We start from the raw sequence: 14,814 nt of genomic DNA, 5'->3' as shown, positions 1-14,814 counted from the left end.
GTTGCAGGGGTCGAGACTCAGCTCTTGGCCCCCTCTTCACTGATCGCTACTAGGTCCTCTCTCTCTCTGCTTCCTGAGCTTTGTCATACCTTGTCTTCAAGCTATGTATGGTTCCTGCCTCCACTACATCACTTGCTAGGTTATTCCACTTCCTGACAACTCTATGACTGAAGAAATACTTCCTAACAGCCCTCTGACTCGTCTGAGTCTTCAGCTTCCAATTGTGACCCCTTGTTTTTGTGTCCCCTCTCTGGAACAACCCATCTCTGTCTACCTTACCTATTCCACGCAGTATTTTGTATGTCGTTATCATGTATCCCCTGACCCGCCTGTCCTCCAATGTCATCAGTCCGATTTCCCTCAACCTTTCTTCGTAGGATATACCCCTGAGCTCTGGAACTAGGCTTGTTGCAAACCTTTGCACTTTCTCTAATTTCTTGACGTGTTTAATCAGGTGTGGGTTACAAACTGTTGTGGCATACTCCAGTATGGGCCTGATGTACACAGTGTACAGTGTCTTTAACGATTCCTTACTAAGGTATTGGAACGCTATTCTCAGGTTTGCCAGGCACCTGTATGCTGCAGCAGTTATCTGGTTGATGTGTGCCTCCGGAGACAAGCTCCGGGTTATGGTCACCCTAAGATCTTTCTCCTTGAGCAAGGTTTGCAGTCCTTGGCCACCTAGTCTATACTCTGTCTGCGGTCTTCGGTGCCCTTCTCCAATCTTCATGACTTTGCATTTGGCGGGGTTGAATTCAAGAAGCCAGTCGCTAAACCACGTATCCAGTCTGTCCAGGTCTCTTTGAAGTCCTGCCTGGTCCTCATCTGATTTAATTCTCCTCATTAACTTCACATCATCTGTGAACAGGGATACCTCTGAGTCTATCCCTTCCATCATGTCATTCACATATACCAGAAATAGCACTGGTCCTACGACCGACCCCTGTGGGACCCCACTTGTCACAGGTTCCAACTGTGATACCTCATCCCGTACCATGACTCGTTGTTGCCTTCCTGTCAGACATTCCCTGATCCATTGCAGTGCCCTTCCTGTTATATGCGCCTGATCCTCTAGTTTCTGCATAGTCACTTGTGAGAAACTGCGTCGAAGGCCTTGCAGTCCAAGAAAATGCAATCAACCCGCCCCTCTCTCTCGTGTTTTACTTCCGTAACTTTGTCATAGAACTCCAGAAGGTTCGTGATACAGGATTTGCCTTCCATGAATCCATGCTGGTTATCGTTTATAATCTTGTTCCATTCCAGGTGCTCCACCACTCTCCTCCTGATAATCGTCTCCATGACTTTGCATACTATACACGTCAGTGACATTGGTCTGTAATTTAGTGCCTCTTTCTGTCTCTTTTTTTAAAAATGGGAACTACATTTGTGGACTTCCATACCTCAGGTAGTTGCCCAGTTTCAAGGGATGCGCTGAAGATTGTGGTTAATGGCACACATAGTATATCTGCTCCCTTCCTGAGGACCCACGGGAAGATGTTGTCCGGTCCCATTGCTTTTGAGGTATCAAGGTCACTTAGCAAATTCTTCACCTCCTCCTCAGTTGTGTGCATATTGTCCAGCACCTGTTGGTCTATTCCCTGTTGGTGTCCCCCCCTGTCCTGTCTTCCCAGAGTCTTTCCTGTCTCCACTGTGAATACTTCCTTAAATCTCCTGTTGAGCTCCTCGCATACCTCTTGATCGTTTCTTGTGAGTTACCCACCCTTTTTCCTCAGCCTGATCACCTGATCTTTGACTCTTGTCTTTCTCCGAATGTGGCTCAACAGCAGTTTCGGGTCAGACTTGGCTTTCGATGCTATGTCATTTTCGTACTGTCGCTGGGCCTCCCTCCTTATCTGTGAATATTCGTTTCTGTGTGTGTGTGTGTGTGTGTGTGTGTGTGTGTGTGTGTGTGTGTGTGTGTGTGTGTGTGTGTACTCACCTATTTGTACTCACCTATTTGTGGTTGCAGGGGTCGATTCATAGCTCCTGGCCCCGCCTCTTCGCTGATTGCTACTAGGTCCTCTCTCTCCCTGCCCCATGAGCTTTATCATACCTCGCCTTAAAATTATGTATGGTTCCCGCCTCCACTACGTCACTTTCTAGGCTATTCCACGGCCTGACAACTCTATGAAGAAATACTTCCTAAAATCCATTGGATTCATCTGAGTCTTCAACTTCCAATTGTGACCCCTTGTTTCTGTGTCCCTTCTCTGGAATATCCCGTCTTTGTCCACCTTGTCTATTCCGCGCAGTATTTTATATGTCGTTATCATGTCTCCCCTGACCCTCCTGTCCTCCAGTGTCATCAGGCCAATTTCCCTCAACCTTTCTTCGTAGGACAATCCCCGTAGCTCTGGGACTAGTCTTGTGTGTGTGTGTGTGTGTGTGTGTGTGTGTGTTAGTTACCATTTTGTCCTAGGCACATGTCGATTAGACACTAGGCCTGTTGTATATGAGTACGTGTGTGTGTGTGTGTGTGTGTGTGTGTGTGTGTGTGTGTGTGTGTGTGTGTGTGTGTGTGTGTGTGTGTGTGTGTGTGTGTGTGTGTTGCTGAATATGCAATAATTTCACAAAAATCATTCTGAACCTAATGAAAAAATATATACATATTGTGTTCGTTTATTATTAAATTATTGTAAACTTATCTAAAATATGTTTAGCTGGATTAGTCTAAATTAATTTGCTCTTGTTATAATAAGGTTAGGAAAGTTTTCTAAGGTTCTTTTGGTACAAAATTAATTTTACATCAACATAAATGAAAAGAAAAATATATTTTAAAAATAAACAAATATGAGAAAATTTTAGAAAGGACTTAATTTTAAATGAGTTCTTGCTAAATGACCACTTTTACTTATTCGGCACGACACACACACACACACACACACACGTATGTCAGGCCCATACTGGAGTATGCAGCACCTGTTTGGAACCCGCACTTGATAAAGCACGTCAAGAAACTAGAGAAAGTACAAAGGTTTGCAACAAGGTTAGTTCCAGAGCTAAGGGGAATGTCCTATGAAGAAAGATTAAGGGAGATCGGCCTGACGACACTGGAGGACAGGAGGGTCAGGGGAGACATGATAACGACATATAAAATACTGCGTGGAATAGACAAGGTGGACAAGGACAGGATGTTCCAGGGAGGGGACACAGAAACAAGAGGCCACAATTGGAAGTTGAAGACACAAATGAGTCAGAGAGATAGTAGGAAGTATTTCTTCAGTCATAGAGTTGTAAGGCAGTGGAATAGCCTAGAAAATGACGTAGTGGAGGCAGGAACCATACACAGTTTTAAGACGAGGTTTGATAAAGCTCATGGAGCGGGGAGAGAGAGGGTCTAGTAGCAACCGGTGAAGAGGCGGGGCCAGGAGCTAGGACTCGACCCCTGCAACCACAAATAGGTGAGTACAAATAGGTGAGTACACACACACACACACACACGGAACACACACACACACACACACACACACACACACACACACACACACACACACACACACCTGCACACATACACACACACACAGAACAAACACTCACACAGAACAAACACACACACATACACACGCGCACACACACACACACAACACACACACAAACAGAACAAACACACACACGCACACACACACACAGAACACACACACACACACACACACACACACACACACACACACACACACAAACACAGAACAAACACACACAGAACAAACACACTACACACACACACACACAGAACAAACACACAGAACAAACACATACACAGAACAAACACACACACAGAACAAACACACACACAAACACACACACACAGAACACACACCCAGAACACACACACATACACATACACATACACACACACACTACACACACACAACACACACACACACACAGAACACACACACACATACACACACACACACACACACACACACACACACAACACACACAACACACACACACACAGAACACACACACACAGAACACACATACATGCACACACACACACACACACAGAACACACACACACACACACACACACACACACACACAGAACACACACAAAACACACACACACATACAAAACACACACACACACACACACACACACACACACACACAAACACACACACAAACACACACACACACAAACACACCTGCACACATACACACACACACACGCACAACACTCCCACAGAACAAACACACACACACATACACACGCGCACACACACACACAGAACAAACACACACACACAGAACAAACACACACACACAGAACAAACACACACACACAGAACAAACACACACACAGAACACACACACATACACACACACACAGAACAAACACACAGAACAAACACACTACTCACACACACACACACACACACACACACACACACACACACACACACACACACACACACACACACACACACACAGAACAAACACACACACACACACAGAACAAACACACACACACACACAGAACAAACACACACACACACACACAGAACAAACACACACACACACACACACACACGTAATCATATACAACAGGCCTAGTGTCTAATCGACATGTGCCTAGGACAAAATGGTAACTAACACACACACACACACACACGGGGCCAGGAGCTAGGACTCGACCCCTGCAACCACAAATAGGTGAGTACACACACACACCCCTAGCCAAGCACGTAAAGAAACTAGAGAAAGTGCAAAGGTTTGCAACTAGACTAGTTCCAGAGTTAAGAGGTATGTCCTACGAGGAGAGGTTAAGGGAAATCGACCTGACGACACTGGAGGACAGGAGAGATAGGGGGGACGTGATAACGACATACAAAATACTGAGAGGAATTGACAAGGTGGACAAAGACAGGATGTTCCAGAGACTGGACACAGCAACAAGGGGACACAGTTGGAAGTTGAAGACACAGATGAATCACAGGGATGTTAGGAAGTATTTCTTCAGCCACAGAGTAGTCAGGAAGTGGAATAGTTTGGGAAGCGATGTAGTGGAGGCAGGATCCATACATAGCTTTAAGCAGAGGTATGATAAAGCTCACGGTTCAGGGAGAGTGACCTAGTAACGACCAGTGAAGAGGCGGGGCCAGGAGCTTGGACTCGACCCCTGCAACCTAAACTAGGTGATTACAACTAGATGAGTACACACACTCACACACACACACACAGGCGAGGCCAGGAGCTGAGTCTCGACCCCTGCAACCTCAATTAGGTGAGTACGCACACACACACACAACGGGAAGGGCACTGCAATGGATCAGAGAATACCTGACAGAAGAAACGAGTCATGGTATGTGATGAGGTATCACAATGGGCACCTGTGACGAGCGGGGTTCCACAGGGATCAGTCCTAGGACCAGTGCTATTTTTGGTATATGTGAATGACATGGTGGAAGGGATAGACTCAGAGGTGTCCCTGTTCGCAGATGATGTGAAGTTAATGAAGGGAATTAAATCAGATGAGGATCAGGCGGGACTTCAAAGAGACCTGTACAGCCTGGACACGTGGTCCAGCAACTGGCTTCTTGAATTCAACCCTGCCAAATGCAAAGTCGTGAAGATCGGAGAAGGGCAAAGAAGACTGCAGACAGAGTATAAGCTGGGTGGCGAAAGACTACAAACATCACTCAAGGAGAAAGATCTTGGGGTGACTATAACACCGAGCATGTCTCCGGAAGCGCACATCAACCAGATAACTGCTGCAGCAGCATATGGACGCCTGGCAGACCTGAGATTAGCGTTCCGATACTTAAGGAATCTTTCAAGACACTGTACACCTTGTACGTCAGGCCCATGCTGGAGTATTCAGCACCAGTTTGGAACCCGCACTTGATCAAGCACGTTAAGGAATTAGAGAAAATGCAAAGGTTTGCGACAAGGTTAGTTCCAAGACTAAGGGGAATGTCCTACGAAGAGAGGTTAAGGGAAATTGACCTAACGAAACTGGAGGACAGGAGGGTCAGGGGAGATATGATAACGACATACAAAATACTGCGTGGAAGACAAGGTCTACAGAGACAAGATGTTCCAGAGAGGGGACACAGATACGAGGGGTCACCCTTGGAAGCTGAAGGCTCAGATGAGTCACAGGGATGTTAGGAAGTATTTCTTCAGTCACAAAGTGGTCAGAAAGTGGAACAGTCTGGCGAGTGATGTAGTGGAGGCAGGAACCACACATAGCTTTAAGACGAGGTATGATAAAGCTCTGGGAGCAAAGAGAGAGAGGACCTAGTAGCGATCAGTGAAGAGGCGTGGCCAGGAGCTAAGTCTCGACCCCTGCAACCACAATTAGGTGAGTACATATAGCTGAGTATACACACACACACACACACACACACACACACACACATATATAGTATATATATATATATATATATATATGTATATATATATATGTATATATATATATATGTATATATATATATATATATATGTATATATATATATATATGTATATGTCGTGCCGAATATGTAAAACTGGTCAATTAGCAAGAACTCATTTAAAATTAATTCCTTTCTGAAATTTTCTCTTATACGTTTAAAGATATATTTTTTTCATTAATGTTAATGTAAAAATTTACAATTTTGCACCAAAAGAATCTTAGAAAACTTACCTAACCTTATTATAACAAGAGCAATTTATTTTAGCCTAACCCAACTAAATATATTTTATATTAGTTTACAATAATTTAATATTAAACAAACACAGTGAAAAATATTTTTTTCGTTAGGTTCAGAATGATTTTGGCGAAATTATTGCATACACAAATTTTCGCTTGTCTTATATGGCAAGATGAGCGTTGCTATTTAAGCCAAGATCGCAAGTTCTGCCTATTCGGCACGACATATATATATATATATATATATATATATATATATATATATATATATATATATATATATATATATATATATATATATATTTATTTATTGGGTTTTTGGGTTACCCTGCCTCGATGGGAAACGGCCGACGAGTTATGATAATAATAATATCTTTATGAACTACATGTACAACAAGGTATACAGTCCTAGCTGACATCAATGACATACTACTATATAGAAAGTCGCTTGCTATGCTGAGCATTTCGGACAAATTAGGTCAGTTTTGTCCCAGGATGCGACCCACACCAGTCGACTAACACCCAGGTACCCATTTTACTGATGAGTGAACAGAGACAACCTGTGTAATATCAGATTTACTGTGATGTTACCTGTACTCAGGGTCATATCGGAACTAGTGTTTCTCTGATATTGCAATGTTTTTCTTTATTTTTTAAGTCTTTTATTTTTTAGTTTTTGCATTGTTGAAGATGAATAAATGTAGGATCTGTTGGCTGTACTCAAAGTGGCATTTGAGTTTATGTTTCCTCAATATTATTACCATTATATATTTTATCAGTAATAAAGTTGAGAAGTATTCTGTTCAGTTTATGGCCTTCAAACGTTCTTATTGCTAAACATTTGTCACTGGTCATGTGGTAGTGACATAACTGGAGTTTACCCCCATCCCCTCGCCCTTGAATTTCATGGGGGTGACACCAAACATGCTGCCCCGGGTGACACCAGAGATTCCGCCCCGGGTGACACCAACTCTAGCGACGCCTCTGCGCCGGTACTCTCCCGGCCCGGGTCTTTTCCAAGAGTGGTAACCCGGCCTTGGCTCCCTATCTGGGGAGTGTCTCGAGACCTAAGTCTCACATGGGAGGAGGTACAAGTACCCCCTCATCTTTGGGACCAACTGTCCCCCGGCCTAGCCACAGTCCCCACCCTCACGGGGCTCGCAGGTAGGATAATTTTGTCTTGCCACTATTAACAACCAGATTTTTTTTAGTGAAATGTAAGACAGGCGTGAGTAATTAAAACCGTACTACCCACAGCAGTCGACTGCTCAGTGGATACATAATCATCTCCAAATACTTACATACCAACAAGGAAAAAATCCAGGTAGTATTAATTTTTTCCCGTTCATTATTAGCATATTTTAAACCGATAATGGTTGTGTGTCAAATTTATAATTGTCACTGGCCACGTATTAGCACGTTTTCTCTGGAAGGAATACCATGCTCATTTTCTTTAGAATGGATACATGGTATACTGCTTTAAAAAACTGTTGCCCTCAGGTTGTACTTACATTTATTTAGCATGTAGATTTTATTTATGTTTTGGGTACATACGGTAATATACATTTCTAGATCAACTAGTAATGACGTCTACAATGTACCGTGTCAAATCTTCATTAGTTTTGACGAAATGAGAAATTAAAGAAAAATCTGATCTGAATGAATACAGTTTGTCCACCGGTGGTGTCTCTACCTTGGCTATCGAAGACTGTAGTGCAGTTCTAGGATCTGCACGAACTGTGAATATATCCAGTACGAATTGTATCCAACCAAAAGCAAAATAGTGCAAATTCTATGCATGGGGCATCTGTAAGTATGGAATATCGGGAAAAACAAATGGAACATGCAACTTTGAACATCTCAAAAAATTGCCGCGACCTCCTGTCTACAGGAGTGTGTCGTTCTACCTCTTGCAAATTCTTTCCCCCTAAGATGTGCCACTCTTCAGTCTTCAAAAAACAATGTTACAACACCAACTACCCCGCACACCATTTAAAAGGGACCAGGAGGTACACACCCCGTAAAACAAATCATAATAGTTACAGTAGTTACGACAATTCCACTCCAAGTGATATTTTAGTGGTAGGAAACGAAGAAAGATAATGGAAAGAAATAATAAAAACAGTTCACTACTTGGAGCCTTGTTGGACTGGAGACACAGCCAGTGGCCCCTCCAGACTCACAACTACTGATGCCAACAACGAAATCCCCCCCAACAAACATGCAACACAACCTCATTTATATTTACTAATGTGCAGGGCCTTAAGCCATCTACCAACAACAAAATATTTTTCATTATTGGACTTCTAGGGGAGTCAAATGCAATGTTTGCAGCCTTCACAGAGACCCACACAAAAGATTACTTTGATAGTGAAATATGGATACCTGGAAACAACCTTTTCAGACGCAACAGAAAGAATAGGCAACAAGGGGGAGTTGGCCTGTATGTCAAAGAGTCGCTCATTTGCACAGAGATATTGAACACCACAAATGATGTTGTTGAAGTTCTACCAATAAAAATCGAGAACCAAAACTTAGTCATTGTGCTTGTATATAAGCCACCAGATGCAACTTCCCAACAGTTCAAGGAACAGCTATCGAAAATTGACTACTGTCTGGAAAACCTTCCAGCCCCATCCCCAAACATCTTGCTGCTTGGTGACTTCAGTCTAAGACATACGAAATGGAAGAATGTAGCAAATAATGTTGTAGCAGAAATAATCCCTGGAGGCAGCTTAGATGAAGTCACACACACATGACCTGCTGAATTTCTGCAATAAACACACCCTAAGTCAGCAGATAGTGGAGCCAACAAGACTGAAGAACACACTTGACCTTATCTGCACAAATAATGAGGACCTGGTAAGAAACATAACAATATCAAAACAACTAATCCTGAACACAATCTTATCTAAGTGCAGACTAACATGCACAGGGGTCCTGATCAGCAAAATGCATACAGCTATGTAGGTACCTTTACCAAATTCAGCTTCAACAAGAACATCAACTGGAACCAGGTAAACTATGTCCTAAATGAAACATGTTGATCAACTTTCTGGTAGCTGAAAGTATGTTCAAGGCATATTCCCCTAAGAAAAAAAGAAGAGAAGTAAACTGGAGAGAGACGCTCCCTCTACAGGAGAAGGCGAAGAATCACTGAAGTGGCCCGGTGGTCTGGTGGCTAAAACTCCCGCTTCACACACGGAGGGCCCGGGTTCGATTCCCGGCGGGTGGAAATTCCGACACGTTTCCTTACACCTATTGTCCTGTTCACCTAGCAGCAAATAGGTACCTGGGTGTTAGTCAACTGGTGTGGGTCGCATCCTGGGGGACAAGATTAAGGACCCCAATGGAAATAAGTTAGACAGTCCTCGATGACGCACTGACTTTCTTGGGTTATCCTGGGTGGCTAACCCTCCGGGGTTAAAAATCCGAACGAAATCTTATCTTATCTACTCAAGAATACCAGATTATCTGAAACACGGAAGGAAGCGCTAACAAGGGAAGTGGAGAATATCGAGCTAAAGTTAAAGGACTCATACAGGATCCAGGAGAGACAAGAGGAGCTAAAAGCAATTAGTGAAATTGAAAGAAAGTCGAAATATTTCTTTTCATATGCCAAAAACAAGGCAAAAACTACATCTTGTATATGGCCCCTGCTCAGACAAGATGGATGCTTGTGTTCAGTGAGCCACTAATCAGTCTAAAGATAGACAATCCAAACAATTCTTTCACGAATGAGCCTCAAAACCCTATCAATGTATACCATATTTCTGATATAACCCTAACTCCACTAGACTTTGAGACAGCCATTAACAACATGCCCATACACTCAGCCCCAGGCCCAGACTCGTGGAACTCTGTGTTCATTAAGAACTGCAAGAAACCCTTCTCATGGGCCCTAAGTATGCTATGGAGAAGGAGCATGGACACAGGTGAGATTGTGATGAATGGTTTGAAAAACCGACAAATTGAAGATTAAGACACTTATGCAACATATGGGAATCTTTGTTCAGTGGATTCATCAGCTCTATGCTGTACATTCTACAAGATTGATGAACTGAACACATCTACTCTAGGCTGAGAGACTGATTACCTCAAACTCTTCCTCGCCTTACACCTTTCTGCTTTGTATTGGACTGATGAAGCCACTGTGTGGCGAAACGTTTCCTGAATAAAGATTCCCACATGTTGCATAAGTGTCTTAATCTTCAACAGGTGAGATTCCACAGTCACTAAAAACAACGGATATAGCCCCACTCCATAATGGAGTGGGGTTATATCCCACTTCCCTGGCTGGGCTATAGTCCCACATCATAATAATCTTCGAAAGAGTTCTAAGAAGCAGAACTGCCAACCACTTGGACTCCCAACAACTGCACAATCCAGGCCAACATCTGTTCAGAGCAGGTCGCTCTTGCCTCTCGCAAGTACTGGACCACTATAATAAGGTCTTGGATGCACTGGAAAACAAACAGAATGCAGATGTAGTATACAAAGATTTGCAAAAGCCTTTGACAAGTGCGATCATAGTGTAATAGCATACAAAATGCATGCTAAAGGGATAACTGGCAAATTAGGCAGATGGATCTTCAGCTCTCTAACCAATCGAACACAAAGAGTAGTGGTAACATTTAAATCGGAAGCTGCCATAGTGAAGAGCTCTGTTGCACAAGGCACAGTACTCGCCCCTATCATGTTCCTCATCCTCATATCAGACATAGACAGAGATGTAAACCATAGCACCGTATCACCCTTTGCAGACGATACTAGGATCAGCATGAAAGTGTTATCCGTTGAGGACACGGAAAATCTCTAAAAAGATATAAACCAAGTTTTCCAATGGGCAACGGAGAACAATATGATGTTCAATGAAGACAAATACCAACTACTCTGTATTGGAAAACTGGAGAAAATAATAGTTAGAACTGAGTATACTACAAACTCTAATCACACAATAGAGCGGAAAAGTAATGTGAAGGACCTGGAAGCGGTAATGTCTGAGGATCTCACCTTCAAGGATCACAACAATGCCACTATCACATCTGCGAGGAAACTGATAGGATGGATAATGAGAACATTCAAGACAAGAGATGCCAAGCCAATGATGATCCTTTTTAAATCATTTGTTCTTTCTAGGCTGGAATACTGCTGTACATTAACATACCCATTCAAGGCAGGTGAAATTGCAGATACAGAGAATGTACAGAGAACCTTTACTACACATATAAGTTCCATCAAACACCTTAACTACTGGGAATGCTTGGAAGCACTTGACTTGTGCTTCCAAGCCTGGAGTGCAGGCGAGAGAGATGCATCATAATCTACACCTAGAAGATCCTGGAGGGACTGGTTCCTAATCTGCACACAGAAATCACTCCCTACTAAAGCAAAAGACCTGGCAGGCGATGCAACATACCCCCAGTGAAAAGTAGGGGCGCCATTAGTACACTAAGTGTCCGGGGACCAAGACTGTTCAACAGCCTCCCACCAGCCATAAGGGGAATTACTAACAGACCCTTGGTTGTCTTCAAGTAATTGGTTTTATGGGCTTATGTAATCTAACCCAAGTTAACCTAACTTAAAATAAAATTTTGTTTGGTTTAGTGTCAGTAGGCAGGGTCGGGCCGCGGAGGCGCTGATCCCTGAAACCATCTCCAGGTATCTCCAGGTCAGGATAACCCAATAAAGCCACTAGGTCTGGCTTATTCCCACGTATCTGACTTGTTGGGTTATCCCAGGTAATTTATACATATGTTACTATGTATAATAATTTGTGGAATTGTATTTATATGTACCTGTCCTTAAATAAACTTACAAGAAGCGTTACAAAACTGATGTCTGGAAGCTCATAACAATGTTTACACAATAAAATTAGGATATGTAAAGTCACAAGTCAAAATGACACCTGCCCAGAATTCAAAGCTGGTTATTAAAATTGCATGAACAGCAGTTGGGATTCTTGTAAGAAGGAAGCTAGGACTCGTACTAAATCTTCTCCACTTATTACCATTGTACCTTAATAATCATATTATTATAATTATATTGTACTTGCAACCATTATATAAATCTAAATTATTTCTGCAACCAAAAAGTGTAGATTTAAGATGGCAAAGCTCTCGCTTCACACGCTGAGGGTCCGGGTTCGATTCCCGGCAAGGGTAAAAACATTGGGTGTGTTTCCTTACACCTATTGTCCATGTTAATCCATCAGCAAAAATAGGGACCTGGGTGTTAGTCGACTGGTGCGGGTCGCATCCTGGGGCAAAATTGACCTAATTTTCCCGAAGTTCTCTGTACAGCAAGCGGCTTTCTATATGTCACTGATGTCAGCTAGGCCTGTATACCTTGTACATGTACATGTAGAAATAGAAATATTAAGACTGGGAGAGGAGCGGTACAGGCTGAGGGCCGCTGCTCAACAGCTGTCAGTCATTCTTGTCATAACATCACTCTGTACTAATGGACTCCTTCCTCTAAACTACCCTTTTATCTCCACCGGCAGTTATTTTCTTTTTTTTTATCTATAATTCACAAATACTCCTGGATATAAACCATGTAAGTAGAACAAAAAATTATACAGTTGTATACAGTCGTTATAATTATTTTAAACTATCAAGATTTTTATTCAGGTAACATTTATAGATATTTTACAGACTGCTGGTTTAAATTTCTATAATACTTTTATTAAATACACAATTATTACAGGCATATAATGACGGCTTGTAGCAGTGGTAGAGCGTTAGTAAATTTATTTAGGTACAAGTACATAAGTACAATTATCAAACATAGTTTAACATATGTGTAAATTACCTATGATAACCTCCAAAAAAGTCAAAGTGACTTATTTCCACACAACCAGAAAGATCAAGGCCTGAAATAGCAAGAGGTCCTCTGACCACAAATCAGTTTAGGACTATACTCAAAAATCATCTCATCTCTCAATAACAACCATACCCACACTATGCTAAACTATAAGTAAGTAAATAAGCAAGTAAGTTTATTCAGGTATACACAAATACAGTTACATAGAATTATCATACATAGCAGCGTATGTGTAGAGAACCTAGGATAACCCCAAAAAGTCAGAGTGACTTATTTCCATTGGGGTCCTTTTAAAGCAACTCTCCCAAATATTTTATTATCCCTTAATTATTAAGCCATTATTATAAATTAAAAATGTATGTTTGTATCATAAATTGAACTACCTCATATTAATAACAGAGTAAAATATTGAATACTTGTATTCTACCATTCTCCACCTGTCTAGACATAAGTAGTCTATAAGTATTAGGTTAAGTCTGCCCGAAATGCCTCGTCATAATAGTGGCTTTCTTTGTATCAATCAGATTATGAAATGTAAACACACATTGTAACCTTAGCAAAGAAACAAAATTATATTTTATTATATTATTATTATTGATACAGGGACGAGGCGAGACGATTGAGCAAGTCTCCTTACATCGGCTGCACCTGTTCAACTAACACCAAATAAATACTTAGGTTTTAGTCCCAGTACTTGATACTGGGAGAGGATCTTGATTCAAGGAATTGCTCGGTTTTCCTTTCTTAATTCTACCAGCATTCTTAAAACTTCCTTAGATCGAATCTGAGTGCCTCTTATTCCCCAGGCATAGTATGACCCTCTAGGGATTAGGGCTTCCAAATCTAAAAACAATTTAGTTGGCTGTTATAAGTTCCATCTTAGAGCAGATTACCAAAAGACCCCAAGGGAAATAAGCCCCGCAGCTTGTTTTTTGCATTATCTGACACATCAACCCTCTGGGGTTTAAACCCAAATAAAATTTTCTTAAACTATAAGGATTTAACCTAGGATAATCCAGCATATCTAAGAAATATTTATTTCTATTTGGATTTCTTGTTTTTATCTAATTTCAGTACATATTTTCTTACCTGGCATAACGAACATCCACAGAAGAACAACATAAAGATAAATTCCTGTTAAGCCCCACAAGGGTAGTAGCTTGGTGGAGCGTGCCATTACAGACCCTCACACAAGGATGTCATGGACGTTACTGCCGACACCAGAGACCAGACCAGACGTGGCACACAAACACCACCTTGTCCTACCCTACCCACATCATTCCCAACCATCAACAAACGTCACCAACCAAAGTGTAACACACGCTTCCGCTACATAAATCTACAGTTCACA

The 14,814-nt window shown here is 42.0% G+C and overlaps 1 protein-coding gene across 5 annotated transcripts in view; it reads right to left on the bottom strand.

Annotated features, from left to right (window-relative positions):
- Window positions 1–14,713, bottom strand: part of LOC128696740 (uncharacterized) — a 294,106-nt gene extending 279,393 nt beyond the window's left edge. For all 5 annotated transcript variants that reach the window (XR_011393202.1, XM_070094479.1, XM_070094481.1 and 2 more), the window contains exon 1: window positions 14,553–14,713. Coding sequence is in view for 4 of the 5 variants with exons in the window: in XM_070094479.1 (XP_069950580.1) it covers window positions 14,553–14,640 (88 nt within the window). In the remaining variant the exon portion in view is untranslated. The remainder of the gene's footprint in view (window positions 1–14,552) is intronic.
- Between the last annotated feature and the right edge of the window lie 101 nt (window positions 14,714–14,814).

The sequence above is a fragment of the Cherax quadricarinatus genome, chromosome 46, assembly GCF_038502225.1.
Source record: "Cherax quadricarinatus isolate ZL_2023a chromosome 46, ASM3850222v1, whole genome shotgun sequence".
Lineage (NCBI taxonomy): Eukaryota > Metazoa > Arthropoda > Malacostraca > Decapoda > Parastacidae > Cherax > Cherax quadricarinatus.
This window is presented reverse-complemented; position numbering and strand designations above follow the sequence as displayed.